We start from the raw sequence: 14,798 nt of genomic DNA on the forward strand, positions 1-14,798 counted from the left end.
GCGGCCTGTGTTTTTTCAGCCAGTCCTGCCTCGTGCTTGGCTTTGATTTTTAAATATTTACGTGCGAGTGCTAACAGCGTGCGCTGGGAACAGCCAGGCTGACCCGAGAAACTTAATGTATCTGAAATGCCTTCTCCTTCTGACAGGGAATGAACGCAGGCTACAGCCAGCTGTTCGTGTGTTTTTCTTAATGAATGCTTAGCAGAGCCTAAGCATGTGTAAGAGTAGATAATTGGGTGTTATAGGGGCCGGCTTCGCTGTTGTCAGCAGGACACCGAGCCAGGAGACTAATGCCGAGTGCCAGCTCTGTGTCATACTTGCTCCTTTGAACATAAACACTGGGGCGGTGCGCCGGGATCCCAGGGTGGTTACTGGGGGGGCTTTGCTGGGAGTCAGCAGCCTCGTAATGTGGCTTGAGATGGCCGGTGAGTCACCTTCCTCTTCTGGCTCACCTGAGCAGATCCAGGTACGAACACCGGCTTGGCCAAAGCTGAGATCTGCGTCGTGTGTCTTGACAAAGCCGTCGCCGCTTGTGAAGCCTTAATTATAACCTGGCCACCATTAAGGGCGTGGCTAACCTGGCCGTCATTAAGGTCGTGTCAAGCGCTAACGTGTTTACACTGCGGCGCGTGACGTGCCTTCGGTCAGCGGAGTTCGGGGAGTCAGCCCTGGGAGGCGAGCGGCACGGGTCCTCCCGGGCTGGTTTCCTTGTGCCTGGGCCAAAGGAAAATACCGGGGGGGGGGACGGACGGACGGGACACGGACCCCAATTTCGATGCTCCTGGGAAAAATTCTGGTATTTCCAATTGTTAATGTTGCCCCCCCAGCCCTCGATTTTCTGTTTGAAAATGCTGTTTAGTTAATGTTGCCCCCCCAGCCCTCGATTTTCTGTTTGAAAATGCTGTTTCTTTTGTCGTCGCTTAGCTGCCGTGGTGACGTATACCTGTAAAGGGCTGGTTTTATCTGGAAAATAAATGCATGTTGATTGACAGGCGCACACTAACATAATAAATGAAATTAATAAGATTTTATATTTTGTGGTTTTGGGGGGGAGGTTGTCAGAACGTTATTTACCTTCAGCCGCCCTGCGGTGGACGTCGCGGCGTGCTTCTCAAAGCGAGGGCCGTGTTTCGGTGCGAAGCTGCCTTTCGCTGAACGCACAGTTTGTATTTTGGATGCCGTTCGAACAGGGCCTGCTTTTTCCCCGGGGCAGAGCGTGCAGAATGAATTGTTGTGGCACTGTACAAACGCAGGATGCTCCTAGAAATCACGCGGTTCGGAACAAAGGTGCCCAGTGCTGGCTTGCATTAAAGGCAAAGGATTTGCGCTTCCTTTGCTGCTGCCGCTGCGGGACTGCAGCTTTAGGGACCTGACAAAACCTGACATCTCCTTACAAAATCCCTTCCCTGGTAACTTGTAACTTCAGGTCTGGACATCGAACTGCAGCGTGGTGCTTGAGCATTCATTTCCCTCTAATGTGTTTCTCTGTAGCAGATTTCTGAATTCATCTCCTTCAGTTAATGCTCAGTAGTTTTGAATTTTCTCTGAAGCAAGTTGCCTTTTCCCATTCTCTTTCATTGCTTCCAGTGCACCTTCAAAGCAATGAAGTGCAAATTTGGTGGAGAGGCAGATTTGCATGCTCTGTTCGCTTCCTTTATTTTCATGTAGCAGCTGGCGAGGAGGAAGACGCCGGCGTTTTCCCGGCGGCCTTTCCTATCGGTTCTGTGGAGTCGGGAAGTCTGCGGCTCCCGCAATAGACAAAAAAGTATTGGTGTGCAGTGCTGATAATTTTCTTTGCTGACCCTAATGTGATTTGAATGCCACTGAGTGGTAACTGGGCACGTGTGATAGAGGCAGGCAGATGGTGGTTTTGCAGTTTAGGATAACCTGAGCACTTACTTAATATGCAGTGCTTAATGTTCTGGAGCTGCGTTTCAGAGAGGGATAAGGTTCTGTCTGTAATGAACGTCCTTCCTGGCGCACTCCAGTCACGAGCTGGTGGAGGTGAGTGGAAATCCCCAGACGGTCTGTAAGGCCTGGTTTGGCTCTCGTGTTGATTAGGGGTTCCTTAGCTTAAGAGGCATTAAGATAGCAACTGAAAAGAAGCTGGAACGAAAGGTATGAGGGCGTGGGGCGTGTGTGCAAGCTCTCTGGTACCAGTTTCAGCTCTCTGAAGCTGCTGCTTTCGCACCCACTTCAAAGTCCTAGCCTCTGAGAATTTCTTTCGGGAAGCCAGATAAAAGCACAGGAGAGAGTGGCTGAGCTGAAATACAGGAATTCCATGTTGTGTTTCTTTTTTTTTCTTTTTTTTTTTTTTTAACCCTTCCTGGTCTGGGTTTTAAAACAAATTTTACTAATAACTTTCTATTCACGATAAGAAATGTTTTCCTTGGCACCTGGCCATATGATTATGACGTACTTGTAAGATTAAAGGCTTTTTTTTTTTTCCTTCACTGTAGGCTTGTTAGGTTTTTAAAACATAAACACCCTCTGTTGTTCTAAATTACCCATGCCTCTCAAGAACTTGTTTGTAAAAGAAATCTCCTTGTTTCTGCAGGTGGTACAAGCTTCGCTCCAAACCAGGGAAAAAAGAAAAGGAGAGAGGGGAGATCGAAGTGGATATCCAGTTTATGAGGAGCAGCATGACAGCCAGTATGTTTGATCTGTCCGTGAAAGACAAGTCTCGCTCTCCCTTTGGCAAGCTCAAAGACAAGCTCAAGGGGAAGAGGAGCAGTGGCCTTTCCGACACGGCGTCGGCGATCATTCCCAGCACGACTCACTCCCCCGCTGACAGCGAAGATGAGTCAGTTGAGAAGGAAAAGAAGAAATCAAAGTTCAAAACCCTGTTTTCCAAACCTGGCCTGCAGAAAACTTCCCTCTCCCAGTCCATGTCAGTCCTACCGACGCAGCAGCCCGTCACCGAGAGGGTTCGGCTTCGGCCCAGCGACTTCCAGTCGCAATGGGACGATGAGGAGTCGGAGACCTCTCCAACCTCAGAAAGTGAGTATTGGCACTCACTGCACTCATGAAGCACAAAGCCTTTCTCCAAAGGTTTGCTTGCACTTTTCACACTTTTTAGGGTACTAGTTAAATTCTTCTTACTGAACAAATCTGTAGAAAGTCACTTCTGTCCACTGTGGTGGGTATGCACGTAGGACGTTAGATGCTCACGGCTAAGCTTGCCTTGGGATAGCACAGAAACTGTGGGGCTGTGTGAGCAATGTCTGCACGTGTTGGCGGTGCAGCTTCACAGTAAGTGATCTGTGGTGGTTTTAAGTCGTTGAACGGCGTGTGCGATCCGGTATGCTGAGGGCTGGCAGTGGTAGGGGACCCAGAAGGTTTGGAAGTGGCTGGTATAGTCACACTTGCAATGTTTCTGTTGCTGCGATCCATTAATGGCTGTGAAGCACTGAGGTTGTCAGTAGCAAGTGTCAGAGGAAGGGATGTTCTTGCATCTTGAATTTCTCCCTGCTTATTTTTTCCAGAAGCCTTTGGAAATGCCCTGGAAGAGAAGTCCTCTCCCTCTCCTGTATTTAAATCTCGTAAAACAGCAACTTTGGACAGCAGGCAACTAAACCAAGTAACCACTGGCCACACCAAGAAAGAAGGGCTCTCTTTATTCAGTGGCCTTAAATCCAAAAGCGATCCTGTTTCCAAGTCTAGTCTGTGTATCAATGGCAGTCACGTTTATATGGAAGAGAGCACGACGAAGGACAACACTCCAGCCTCTTCCCCCTCTCCTCACAACTTCAGGAGGAAGCAGCTCTTTGCTTCAGAAGAGAACCTGTCTTCCAGATCTACTAAAGGGCCTGAAGAGACGGGAAGAACATCTCCTAGTCATGCTTTCTCTGGGTCTGCATCCTTGGAGACCTTTAAATCTATGACCTTGCCGTCATACAAATTGCTTAGCAGTGAAGAATACCCGGAAGCCAGTGTTCCTCCAACTGTCGAGGTTATTAAAGAGACCAAAAAAACAGACCACAAAAAGTCTGCCTTGCTCTCTTTGGTCACAGGGAAGAAGGAAGCAGTGAAGACCATTGATGCTGAGAATATTCCTGACAGGACCCTGCAGGATGAGGAAAACAAAGTTCCAGAAGAGAAGAGCGAACAAGAGGCCAAACATCTTGAACTTCCAGCAGATTTAAGCAGAGGGAATTCTTCAGAAGACGGTCACCGCGCAGAAGACGTCTTTGCAAATAAGCAGCCGCTCAACCCTTTTGAGGAAGAACGGAAACCTGAAAAAGCTGCTGCGCCGGCGAAGACCAAAGCTGTCAAGCCCAGGTCAGTCGTGTTTGCTTCAGAGGTTGACATAAACAGCGACGTGCCGCGGTGGTGGCAGGCTGTAACGAGGCTGCTTCCTGCCACGGAGCAGCACTTCTCAACCTGGCATCCTGCGTGCGGCAGAAGCGTCTTGCTCTGCAGGGTACCTGGTGGTTTTAAGCTGGCCATTGGGCCCTTTAATAACAAATAACAATTCCGAGTTCTTTCTCGGTATGAAAAAGAGATTGATATAGGGATATTCCTTAGAAGTGATGCTGAAATAGTGGTTCTGAGTGCAGGCATCTTTGTAGGGGTGATTTTTCTTGCTGGATCTCTTGCGAAAACTAACATTCTTCTGAGCTGTGTGGCTTGAACATACCCAGGGGCTGAAATACCAGTTCTAACATCTCTACTTTTCTCTTCTGTATTTGGTTGTGGTCTTCAAAAGTGTTAATCTTGGAGCTCTTCTGCTTTTGGCATTGTTCACAGCAACGTGAAGGACATTTGTGTGAATTCGTACACAAGGCTTCTTTGGAAATTCCGCTCCTTTATCCTTCAGATATATATATTAAAAAAAAACAACTGTGTGTGTTTTTATATGTATATGGGTGTGTCGTACTAATAAGGCTACGTTTTGTGTCTGTCTGTAACTCCTTATTTTCAGTGCTTCTCATGTTTAAATGTCTTGCGTATGAAGTATCTTACGTACTAATAAAATTGCTTGGGGTGCAAAAGACAAGATAATGCTTAAAAGCAGCCACCGCAGTAACCTGTGCAAACTCTACAGCAGAAGTGTTCTGACATAAATTGAGTGCTTTGTAAAGACACGTTTAAGTATGTAAAGTCTGTCAGATAGGCTCTGAGGTCTCTTGCAAGTATAATTCATCTCCAGTGTTAGGAGTTGATGGAGTCTGGTGCTAAAGCTTGTCTGTTCCTGCCTCGTGTTTCATCTGCAAGTGACATGCGAGTTTTTTGTCCCTTTTTGCAGACTGGGCGTGTCTTCAGAGGAGGAAACCAAAGCCACGCTTCCTACTCTTGCACCTGATTCCCTTCCTGCTTTTCTTTCTGTACACCGTATCAGTAGTGACAATAATCCTTTTATTTCTAAAACAGGACAAAAAGTCAAAGTGCCAGACTCTGAAAACATTACTAGTTCTCCTGCATCTATTACTTCTCCTCCTCCTTTTGCTGCAGAGCTTTTGAATGGCAAGAACCCCTTTACTCCTGAGTGGGGCAGGACGTCCGCGGCCCTGGATCCCGAAGGCATTGCCCGTTTTCCTTCATCCCATCATCTTGCAGCTTCTGTTTCCAAAATACCTCTTCCTGGGCAGGTCTCTGGTAGTGCTAATAATCCTTTTGCTTCTGAATGGGGGGAGAGCTCACGGGGCCACGGTCCTGAAAGCTCTGATAGGAGGGCTTCCCAGGGTCTCTCTCGCCTGCCCGCACCTTCTCTCTCCTCTGATTGTCATTTTAATGACAATAATCCCTTTGTATCCAAGCTTGGGTGGGAACCAGATGCGCCAGGTTTCAAAGCTGTTGCTAGTTCTTCCCCTTTCTGCCTTCCTTGTGATGAAGACTGTTTCTCGGCAGAACACCCTGCTGAGCTGAAACACTCTGGTTGCAATGCTTTAGGGAGCTCTTCAGATGTGGCTTCAACTAGTAATGTCAAAGCTGTGTCAAACCCTCTCGGCACCCTTTCTGACAACCCTGGTCTGGCTCCAGAGAAGCAGTGCGATTCTCCCCAGCTTCAGGTTGAGACTTCTTTGAAAAGTAAGCTAGGCAAGAGGAAATCTGTGTTCTTTCTCCTTGATGGATCGGAGGGTGTTACGTCAGGTGATGAGGGTGTGGGTGGGCAGGAAGGCGAAAAGCAGTGCTCTGATTTCAGTGAAATGTTATTGACAGGTTCAGATGCAACAGGAGAGCGAGCAGGGTTTGCTCGCGAACTGGAAGCAGGATGCTACCCATCGTCAAAACTCTCTAGTGACAGCATAGGTCCCATCCGAAACAGCGAGACCGCCGTTCAGGGTGGTGTGGAACTAGGTGGTGTAAATACTGAACCCTGCACAAAGGATGGCAAACACTTCTCACCTCTCTCAAAGTGCAGTAATAGAGAGATCGGTGCTGACCCGCCACCTTCTCCCGAGAGTGAGCTGAATGAGAAGCAAGAGATCTTTGGTGAAAAGAGACGAGAAGAATGTGCGCCCACCTTAGAGCCCCAAGCAACTCCAGTTGATAAAAATGACTCATTTTCTCAAGTAGGATCTGCCAAACCAACCTTGGGAGCTTGCACGCTGTCCCCTTGGGAAGCCGACGTAGGGAGGGCTGGCAGCGAGGCGTTAGTCACTCCAAAGCCAGCACCGCGGCTGTCTGTAATGCCGAAAAAGTGCCCACCAGTTTCTCAGACTGATGAGTTAAGTGGTGATGTGCCTTCTTCAGACGATGGTGTAAAATCCGCGCCTGGGCTCCCATTACCTAATGGTAAAGCCTCAGATGCTCGTGGGTGCCTCCCCCAAAGTGGCTCATTAGAGACTATCACTCCACCAGTGATGCTCAGAGATGACAGCAGTAATAGGCATTTAAAAAATGAAGGTGATGATGATTTATTTGACTGTCTTACACATTTAAAGTCTGCCATTCCCGTTACTGGAGACCGTGGTTTGAAACTGGCCAGTCTTCCAGTTATTCCGGAGGGAGGCTCCGATGACGAGCTGCTGGGTGACTGTCAGGAGAACCATGGTGTCACTGCAGGTGATAAAAACATTTCAGAGACTGGAAAGCAGTCCCCAGATTTAATGCCTTTGCACGAAGAACTGAAAGAGCGCTCTGATAGCTCTGCTGCAGCCCAAGTAACCTTGGCCAACCCAGGAGGAGGAGGAAGTGCTCCTGGTACTTGTAAGCCAAGCAAACCACCCGTGCTGCCTGCCAGAGTAGATGTTCACAGTGTCAATAACCAGGTAGCTGACTCAGGCTTAGGTATGACGTCTCATTCCAGGGAGCATAATAGTCATTTTGAGAAACAAGGACTGAAAATAAGTGTAGGTGTTGGGGAGCGTGCGGAGCGTGACTTCTTTGAGCCTTCTGTTTCCTCTTCCTCCCTGTCAAGTCCTTCCCAGCCCTACTCTTCCTCTCTTTCTCTCCCCTCTGACACCCCAAGTCGTAGAGCAGAGTCTCCGAAAAAGCCAACAGCCGAGGGCTTCGCAGATAAAGCAGGAAATTCTGGCAAGAAGAAGCTTCTTCAGGCATGGGTTTCACCCTCTGAAACATATCCTAACCAAACTCAGCAGAGTGGTGAAACCGTGTCTCCTAAGCACAGGTGAGAGAATATGGGAAATACACAGAAGGTATCTCAGTGCTGATGTGAGCCTTGCTTTTTCTTCCTGTGAGCGCAGATCTGTCTCTCCAGCTGCAGGAATTTACTGTGCTTTGCAGTGACGTGGCATTGTACAGGCTTAACTTCCTCCGGCCCGTGGATTTGCCGGGGCCTGAGTCCTGTCATGCCAGCGTAGGATCATTGCTGGCACCAGATGAATCTGTATAGCTATTAAGGATGCCCAGAGCACTCGAGGGGACCTGCCATTCATCACAGTGCTACCTCTTAGGAGAAATGTTAGGGAAACTTGGCCACAGTTTAAGAAACAGGGTCATTTCATCAAATTGGGGAAATGGACTGCAATTCATCCATTTTTCATAAATGGGAGAGTGGTCACAGGAGGCCTGATAAACTGGGATGCTTCCTTTCCTGGCTGAACCAGCCTCCTGAGCCTCAAAGTGAATCGCAGCAAGCGATGCAGCTAAAGCCTCTCTCTCCCAAGAACGCGTGGCTGCTTTCCGGAGCTGTCTGCAGCTCCTCCTGCCTGCTGGGGTACTGTTCTCCGAGGAAGAGTGCCGCTGACCTGTCAGCCCTCAGTACTTTATCTGCAGAACTCTGTCGAGGGTCTAGTATGCTTCTGGGCCGGCATTTGCTGAGATACGAGTAAAATTTTCTTCCTGTATTAAAATTGGCAATATAAATCCTGCTCGAGCAAATGAAGATAGCACTTTTTGGCAGCTTACGGCATAAGTTCAGATTGGAAAAGGCGTACTATATGAGTGTCCCAGGATAGTAGAAGTATTTGATATGTTGCAAGAACCACAAATATGTTCTCATTAGGAAAGTCAGGCTCAAATACTAGTGCGTGAGAGATCAGAGTAACTGCTGCTGTGTACTGCCTTCTTGTGTAGACGGACCTGGCTTTTCTTTTGTGACATACCATTCAGGATGTATTTCCCTTGTAAACTGCTGCTTTATTTCCAATGCCTTAAGTCAGAAAAGATAGTAGAAAGAGAACTGAGTATATCTCTAAAAAGCCTATAGCTTAGACAGAAATGCCTTGTCTTCCCAAAGCTGAATCTCTTATCTCTCTGGAGATAGAGGAGGGTAGGAATTTTTCCCAATTTCTTGCTATATTTGTTTTTAGTCTGAAGATCTCTGTAGTGCTGGTGTTATATGTACTGCCTAAACAGCATAAACCTTTTTTTAATGTTGCAGACTCCATCCTGTGAAGCCAATGAATGCCACAGCAAACAAGTCTCAAAGTAAAAACCTGAACGTCATCAGCACTATGAATGAAAAGCTGCTGGAGATGAACGTGAAGGTATGGAGGAAAGTGGCACCTTAAACCAAAGCTTAAGCAGTAAATTGAACAGTGTTTGTGTGTTTGGGCTAGTTTGCCTAGGCTCATATCTCATATATCCTGAGCAGAAAAAGAACAGTGGTTATTAGACCGTGGGGGGCCTGAACTTTCTTTTTGTCAGTGCCCAAAGGTGGGGACAGTCTTTAAATATTTTTTTTTCCTTGCAAACTGATCTGTAATAGAATTGGCGCCTCTTGTTTGCGGAGGGGATTCTCAGTGGAGAGGAGTGCGGGGTGCCCTCTGACTCCCCAGAGGTGAGCGGGATGTGTGTGAGCCATGAGGTGGCTGTGACAGGAACGACGGGTGACTCACGGGCGGTGCTACCCCTGGAAGATAGTCCCGTTGGTGACGTGTGGGAGCTGTGTAACTTGGACCTGCACCAAAGACTGGACAAATGAGTCACTGTTTACTGTCAGACGTGATTAGTCCCCAAAGCTCATTTTCACCCTGAAATAAGTATGTGGCTCTTAAAGCCGAGAAGGTGGGAAAAGTAACCTCGGGGTGGCTGTTGCCTTGTAATGTGTTGCATTAGTATCCTGTGGAGGTTGAGAGACCAGGCGCCTGCCATTAAAGCACAGCTGCTTCCTAGAAGCCTAGCCGTGCAGCTTGCATAATCGCTCAGATTTAAAGGAGCTTTTTGCATAATCTTGGACTCAAAAGAGACCTCCACGCTTGAGGCGCAGCTTAAAAGTCATGTTGATCAGAACGGCTAGAGGCATCTCGGGTCAGCAGGGCAAAACCCTGGGTACCGTTATTGAATCTAAGGGTTTTTTGGGGAAAATGAAAAGTTAGTACCAAAATAACTGTAGTGCCTCCTTCTGGTGTAAATGGAAAAGAAGAAAAATGCGAGTTAAATGCTTCAAACGGACACGTTGCTATTCTGAACGAGTTGAAAATTTGCAATTAGCATTCTGGTGTGGTGCTCTGATCCCACATAAGAAATTATGCTTGAGGTAGTCACGCGAGCCTGTTGTATGCGTACGCCCTGTGAAAGAAAAGCCTGGGCTGGCATTCTGGTGTAGCGCCTGAGAAGGTAGCTGGAGGAGTTGGCAGAAGCTGCTAAGTACATGTCAAGTCTGCTTAAGGGTTAAAAGCAGAAGAGAAGCTGTGTTGTGATGTGTTTTCACAGTGATAACTACAATAAGAGGGAAATGCCAAAGGCCTAGATGGGTGTTTCTTGCTGTTTAACCTGAATTTGGCTTTCCTAGTCTTTGGTATGCTTTAAACAGTAGCTGTCCCAGCGCTCGTCTATGAATGGTGGTAGTTGATGGTGCATGGCTGTACCTTCCATGCATCTTCGCTAAGCTGGATGGGCTGCTGCCTGGGGTCAGCATGACATTCTTTCAGTGTAAACTGGAGAAGAGTTGAATTACAGAACTGACATTACGCAAAGATTTTATGCTAAAACGATGGCCTGCTTACCGTGCGTACCGTCTGTCTCGCTCTGAGCCTGCCTTCTGTTCTGGAGAAGACTGCCTAAGCTCTATAAATTGTGTTGCTGTGCCATAAGTAGCACGCACTTACTCTGAGGCAGTTGCTCTTTTTTCCTCCAAATATTTTCAAAAAGCTATTCTGCATTCTGGAAGTGCATGAGTAGAGACAGTGTTTTGTGTGAATTTTTCCAGGCTAGGTTTGCTAACGGCCCAAAAGGTGCCTCGTAGCAGAACGCTTGCCTGGCCTGCCAGCCTCTCCCTGTCGTCGTTAGTGCCTTGGCCGTTGCGCAGCTTGGCCCTGGGCAGCCTGCTCCTCTCAATAATAAAGTGCTAATGACTGATGTTCCCAAATGTCCTTTGAGTAGAACTTATTTTTTAAAAAGATAGGAAGCACAGTAATACTGTTGAAGAGCAGCTGTGGTTCTGCAAACGCTGTGTGTGCAGTTGTTCATTGGTGCTTTAAATCCCACAAGCCAGCTACCAGATACCGTTCTGTTGCTATTTTGAAATGCCGGTATGTCTGTAATGACCCTGCCTTTCTTCTCTCTCGAAGAAATATGATCCTTCAGATCCTGCCTATGCTTATGCTCAGCTAACACACGATGAGCTGATCCAGCTGGTCTTGAAACAGAAGGATACAATTACCAAGAAAGATCTCCAGGTGCGTGAGCTTGAAGACTACATCGATAACTTGCTTGTCAGAGTCATGGAAGAAACCCCAAACATTCTTCGTGTTTCAATGTCTGGAAACAAAAAAGCTGGAAAGATGTAAAAACTCTCGGGACCTTGGTTGAACAAAGGACTGAATTCCCGCCACTGGAGTTTGATTAATAAGGAGACGATGTGAAGTAGGTGGTACCGGTTGTGCTGCCCACAGAAAATGACCTCTTTCCTGTTTCTGCCTTGAGCAACTCTCAGTTTGATTAGTAGTTACATCAGGTCTTGTGTATGGAGTCCAGAGGTGGAGTCAACCTATCATATTTATTTTTTGGTTTCTTTCCATTATTTGGGAAGATTTGTTCGGGCATCTAATCCAAAGGCTGATTGCGATAGGAAGGGTGAAGGGGTTTTGATGTGTTTTGCTTGCCAGCAAGGCACTGGTGATCCTTTATGGAGACTCTTTTAATGGTTTTGTTCTGTAGCGGCTTTGATAGATCAATTACTCTTCTTTCCATATCTTAAGTTGTAGTGCAATATAAAATCTTGTACAGTAGAGCTTGAGGATTTGATTGTTTTTAAAAAAAAATATTAATAACTACACTGGAGAAGTCCAAAGATGTGTGCTTCAGACCAGGGCTGTGTGGGCTGTATTTTAAAAGAAATTAATGCCCTAAAAGTCGAATGCAAGTTAAACCTTATGTTGGAAAGGAAGAAGCAAAGCTTAGTTAATCTCATAAAGTACATGTTGTTTCAAAGCAGTTCTCCAAGGGGAAGATTTACAAGTTTTTTGGTATGGGAAACATTGCGATGTCATGGTACGTTTGTCTACCATGGGAATGGTAGTAATGAATTTGGGCCAAAGGTGCATTTTAAATCAGAAGCTGTTCTCTTATAGGCTTCAAATTCCTGATTCGAAGGTCGTTCAAACGAGGGAGGCAAAGGTACGCCTGGTTTCTGTTCTGTAGTCTTAAATAGGTGAGGATTTCACAGCATGCGTGCGTGGCCCATGTCTCTGTATGGGAGTTCTGTGACGATTTTTCTTTTACGCCATTGCAGTTTATCAAATTTAAATACCTTGGATTTTGGCGCTGGGGCTTACCTTGGAATGACCTCCAAAGATGATCAGTCTTACAACGCTTTCTTTCGTGCATTCCTTATACAGCCAAGAGAGGAACCAAATCGCCCTCCCCTGGAGGTGGGAGCAGTCACAAAGCTAGCGCTCAAACCTGATTTGGTTTTCTTTGTGACTTGCTGCTCAGAATGCAATGAAAATTTTATGTAGCTGAGAAAGAGTGCTGGTCTTGATAGACAATCGATACCTCAGTCTGCTTCCTTAATGTGTGGCTGCTTTGCAGCTCAACAGACACAGGTATGTTCTCCTCCCCATCTCATCGGACGGCAAATAAGCTTTGCAGCAGCTCAACAAAAACAATGTTCTTCTCCCCCCCATCTCATCGGACGGCAAATAGCAGAGCGCTATCGAGCAGCCACCGCAAGAGGCTTCCTCCACTGAAAAACTAAATGTGGCTTTTTTTTTTTGGCAAGCTCTTGTCAAAGATCAAAAAAAGCAGATGCCTCTTTTGCATCTCTGGGATTTATCAGGGTTGCAAGAGTCCGTACAAGGCTTAGAAGAAAGTTGAAATACCGAAAGCGTGGGTGGCAGAGGACCAAAGCAAACGCTCCTACCTTCGGAAGTTGAAAGGGTCTATTGGGTCGCTCCTGGCTTAGCTCGAAAGGGGGGAGTCTCTAACTCCGTTTTTCTACAGCAAAGCACTTTATTGAGGGACTAGACTAGCTGGATCGACTATCAACCTGTTAGTAGTCTGCTTACTATTTTCATAAAACACTGAAAACTACTGGAGACTTCTCAAATACTGTATTTTTGTAGTGAAGAGTAGTTTAATATATTTGCCTAGAGATGTGTACGTTTATTGGAAAATTCACAAAATGCTGTTAATTACCTTTTTATTACCGTAAACTGACTAACTACCAAAGTCTGGAGCTTTTCTGACAGAGCTCTCCTTCAGGGGAGGCTTGAGTTGAAACAAGTCTTAAGCGTTAAGAGTCTTCTAAGGCTTCAGGTACTTTGTTCTAATTTTATTTTTATTTGAGCAGATGTCTTCAGCGAAGGGGTTATTTCTTTTCTGCTGTACCCTCTTCTGTGAATGAAGGGTCTGAAACGCAGAAGGTCTTAGCGGCATCTTCAGCTCTTGGCTGGTGGTTTTAATTTTGAGTGGTACTGGGTGGCCTTACTGAAAACTGCTGCTGCTTCTCGTGCCTTGAAATAGTGAGGAAGATGAAGGATTAATTTGTTTCCTCCTTGTGCCTCAGTGGATCTCTGGAAAGAAACGGTTGCCTATACCTCACTAATAAACTTGTCTTCTAGACTTCATTCCACGGCTTTCTGATGTTCTGGGTCAGAGAGTCAGAAAAACTGGTTGTGCCTTTGAACAGTGACTTAACGGTTCAAAAATCAAAAATGGTATTATCGGTAGCTTTAACTGGACGCGTGGGAAGCAAGGCTGGACTCTTGCTTTTTGCTGGCCTCATTTTAAAACGATATGGGTACTACTGAGTCTCTGGCTGCTGAAGGCACCACGGTGCTGTGCGCGAGGCTTTTGGAGCGTGGATTTTATGAAGTTCGGATCATGTGCATTCCTGTTGGCCAGAATGTGCATCTTGAAGTTACATGCACAGAAACAAAGCGGTAATACGCGCTCTTAGCGGTCTCCGTAGAGATGAAACCTAAAAACGTGTAATATCCTCTCCTGGCGGCCGTCTTTGCCAGTTACGGCCGTGGCCGTTGAGGTGGACGCCGGGCTGTGTCTGGCTTTTGCCCCTGAGGTTGTTCCCTCCGGTGGCTGCATGTGCTGAGCCTCCTGCCGGAGCAGCACGGGCGCCGCTGCGGGGTCACGGCCCCGCACCAGCCACGCTTCAACTTCCCCGGCCGTGAAAGCGCCGCACAAACCTCGTACCTCGGTCTCCTATTGGCAATGCTAGTTAAAGCCTTTCTTTGGCGTAAGGGGACTGGCATTTTATGTCCAGCAAGGTGCTTTACCTTGACTTTAAGGGCCTTAAGAATCAAATGTATTGTTTTATTATTGAAGGATCTGAATGTATTTTTCCCTGTTTATACTGTCTGCTTTTAGCCTGGGTACCTATTTGTTTTTGAATGCCTTTTGGTTTCATGGAACACTAAAATAAAAATACCTGAAATCCAGTGTTCTGATCGCCTTGTCTTTTTTCTGAAAGAGCAGTTTCAAAAGGGCCTCATCCCCTCCTCCTGACCAGCTCTGCTGCCCGAAACTCCTCATCCTCAAGGTATTTTTGGGCTAGTTCCATCCCTGCACGCTTCCCGTGCAGGAAGTGCACGGTAAACACCGCGCAGGGTGGGGAAACCTGATGGACGAGCTCATCCGCATCATGAGAATCGAGAGTTTCTGTAAAGGGGAAAGAAAAAAAAAAAAAAAATGGTGTGAAAGGTTCTTCTCCGGGAGCCAGCTGCATCACCCCAGTCACAGCGCTGGTCCCCCGGACCCTAATTGTAATGGCCCGCAAATTGGGATGAAAAGGGAGGAAAATCAGCCTCCCGCTGTCTCGGGGCCATTTAGCCCGAAACCTGCCTGCGCTGCGGGAGCCCTGAGTGCTGTCGTCGCCCTCGTCCTCCGCTGGTAATGAAAGGCGAATGGGGGGGGGCACCCCGCGGCCCCCAGCACGTTGGGGCTGCAGGGAGGGACGCGGCTCGGCTCTGACCGGGACGGTGAGCTGCGGG

At 47.1% G+C, this 14,798-nt stretch overlaps 2 protein-coding genes across 2 annotated transcripts in view; both read left to right on the forward strand.

Moving 5' to 3' along the window:
- Positions 1–2,410: 2,410 nt before the first annotated feature.
- Positions 2,411–12,426, forward strand: RAB11FIP1 (RAB11 family interacting protein 1 (class I)). The gene is made up of 6 exons (XM_009318623.1): positions 2,411–2,415; positions 2,558–3,000; positions 3,486–4,281; positions 8,789–8,894; positions 9,116–9,187; positions 10,920–12,426. Exons 1-6 carry the CDS (start codon positions 2,411–2,413, stop codon positions 11,136–11,138), a joined length of 1,641 nt encoding a protein of 546 aa, XP_009316898.1. The 3' UTR covers positions 11,139–12,426.
- The window catches only part of BRF2 (BRF2, RNA polymerase III transcription initiation factor 50 kDa subunit), a 6,619-nt gene continuing 3,654 nt past the window's right edge, over positions 11,834–14,798 (forward strand). Inside the window, exons 1-2 of the mRNA XM_009318625.1 lie at positions 11,834–11,841; positions 12,083–12,221. Of these exons, the coding sequence (XP_009316900.1) occupies positions 11,834–11,841; positions 12,083–12,221 (147 nt within the window). The remainder of the gene's footprint in view (positions 11,842–12,082; positions 12,222–14,798) is intronic.

This window comes from Pygoscelis adeliae, unplaced genomic scaffold, assembly GCF_000699105.1.
Source record: "Pygoscelis adeliae isolate BGI_AS28 unplaced genomic scaffold, ASM69910v1 Scaffold52, whole genome shotgun sequence".
NCBI classification, from domain to species: Eukaryota; Metazoa; Chordata; class Aves; order Sphenisciformes; family Spheniscidae; genus Pygoscelis; species Pygoscelis adeliae.

Coding starts and splice junctions, on each gene's coding strand:
- RAB11FIP1 (XM_009318623.1), top strand. Junction 4,282..8,788: donor ACCAAAGCTGTCAAGCCCAG/GTCAGTCGTGTT, acceptor TTAATGTTGCAG/ACTCCATCCTGTGAAGCCAA. Junction 9,188..10,919: donor TGCCCTCTGACTCCCCAGAG/GTGAGCGGGATG, acceptor TCTCTCTCGAAG/AAATATGATCCTTCAGATCC.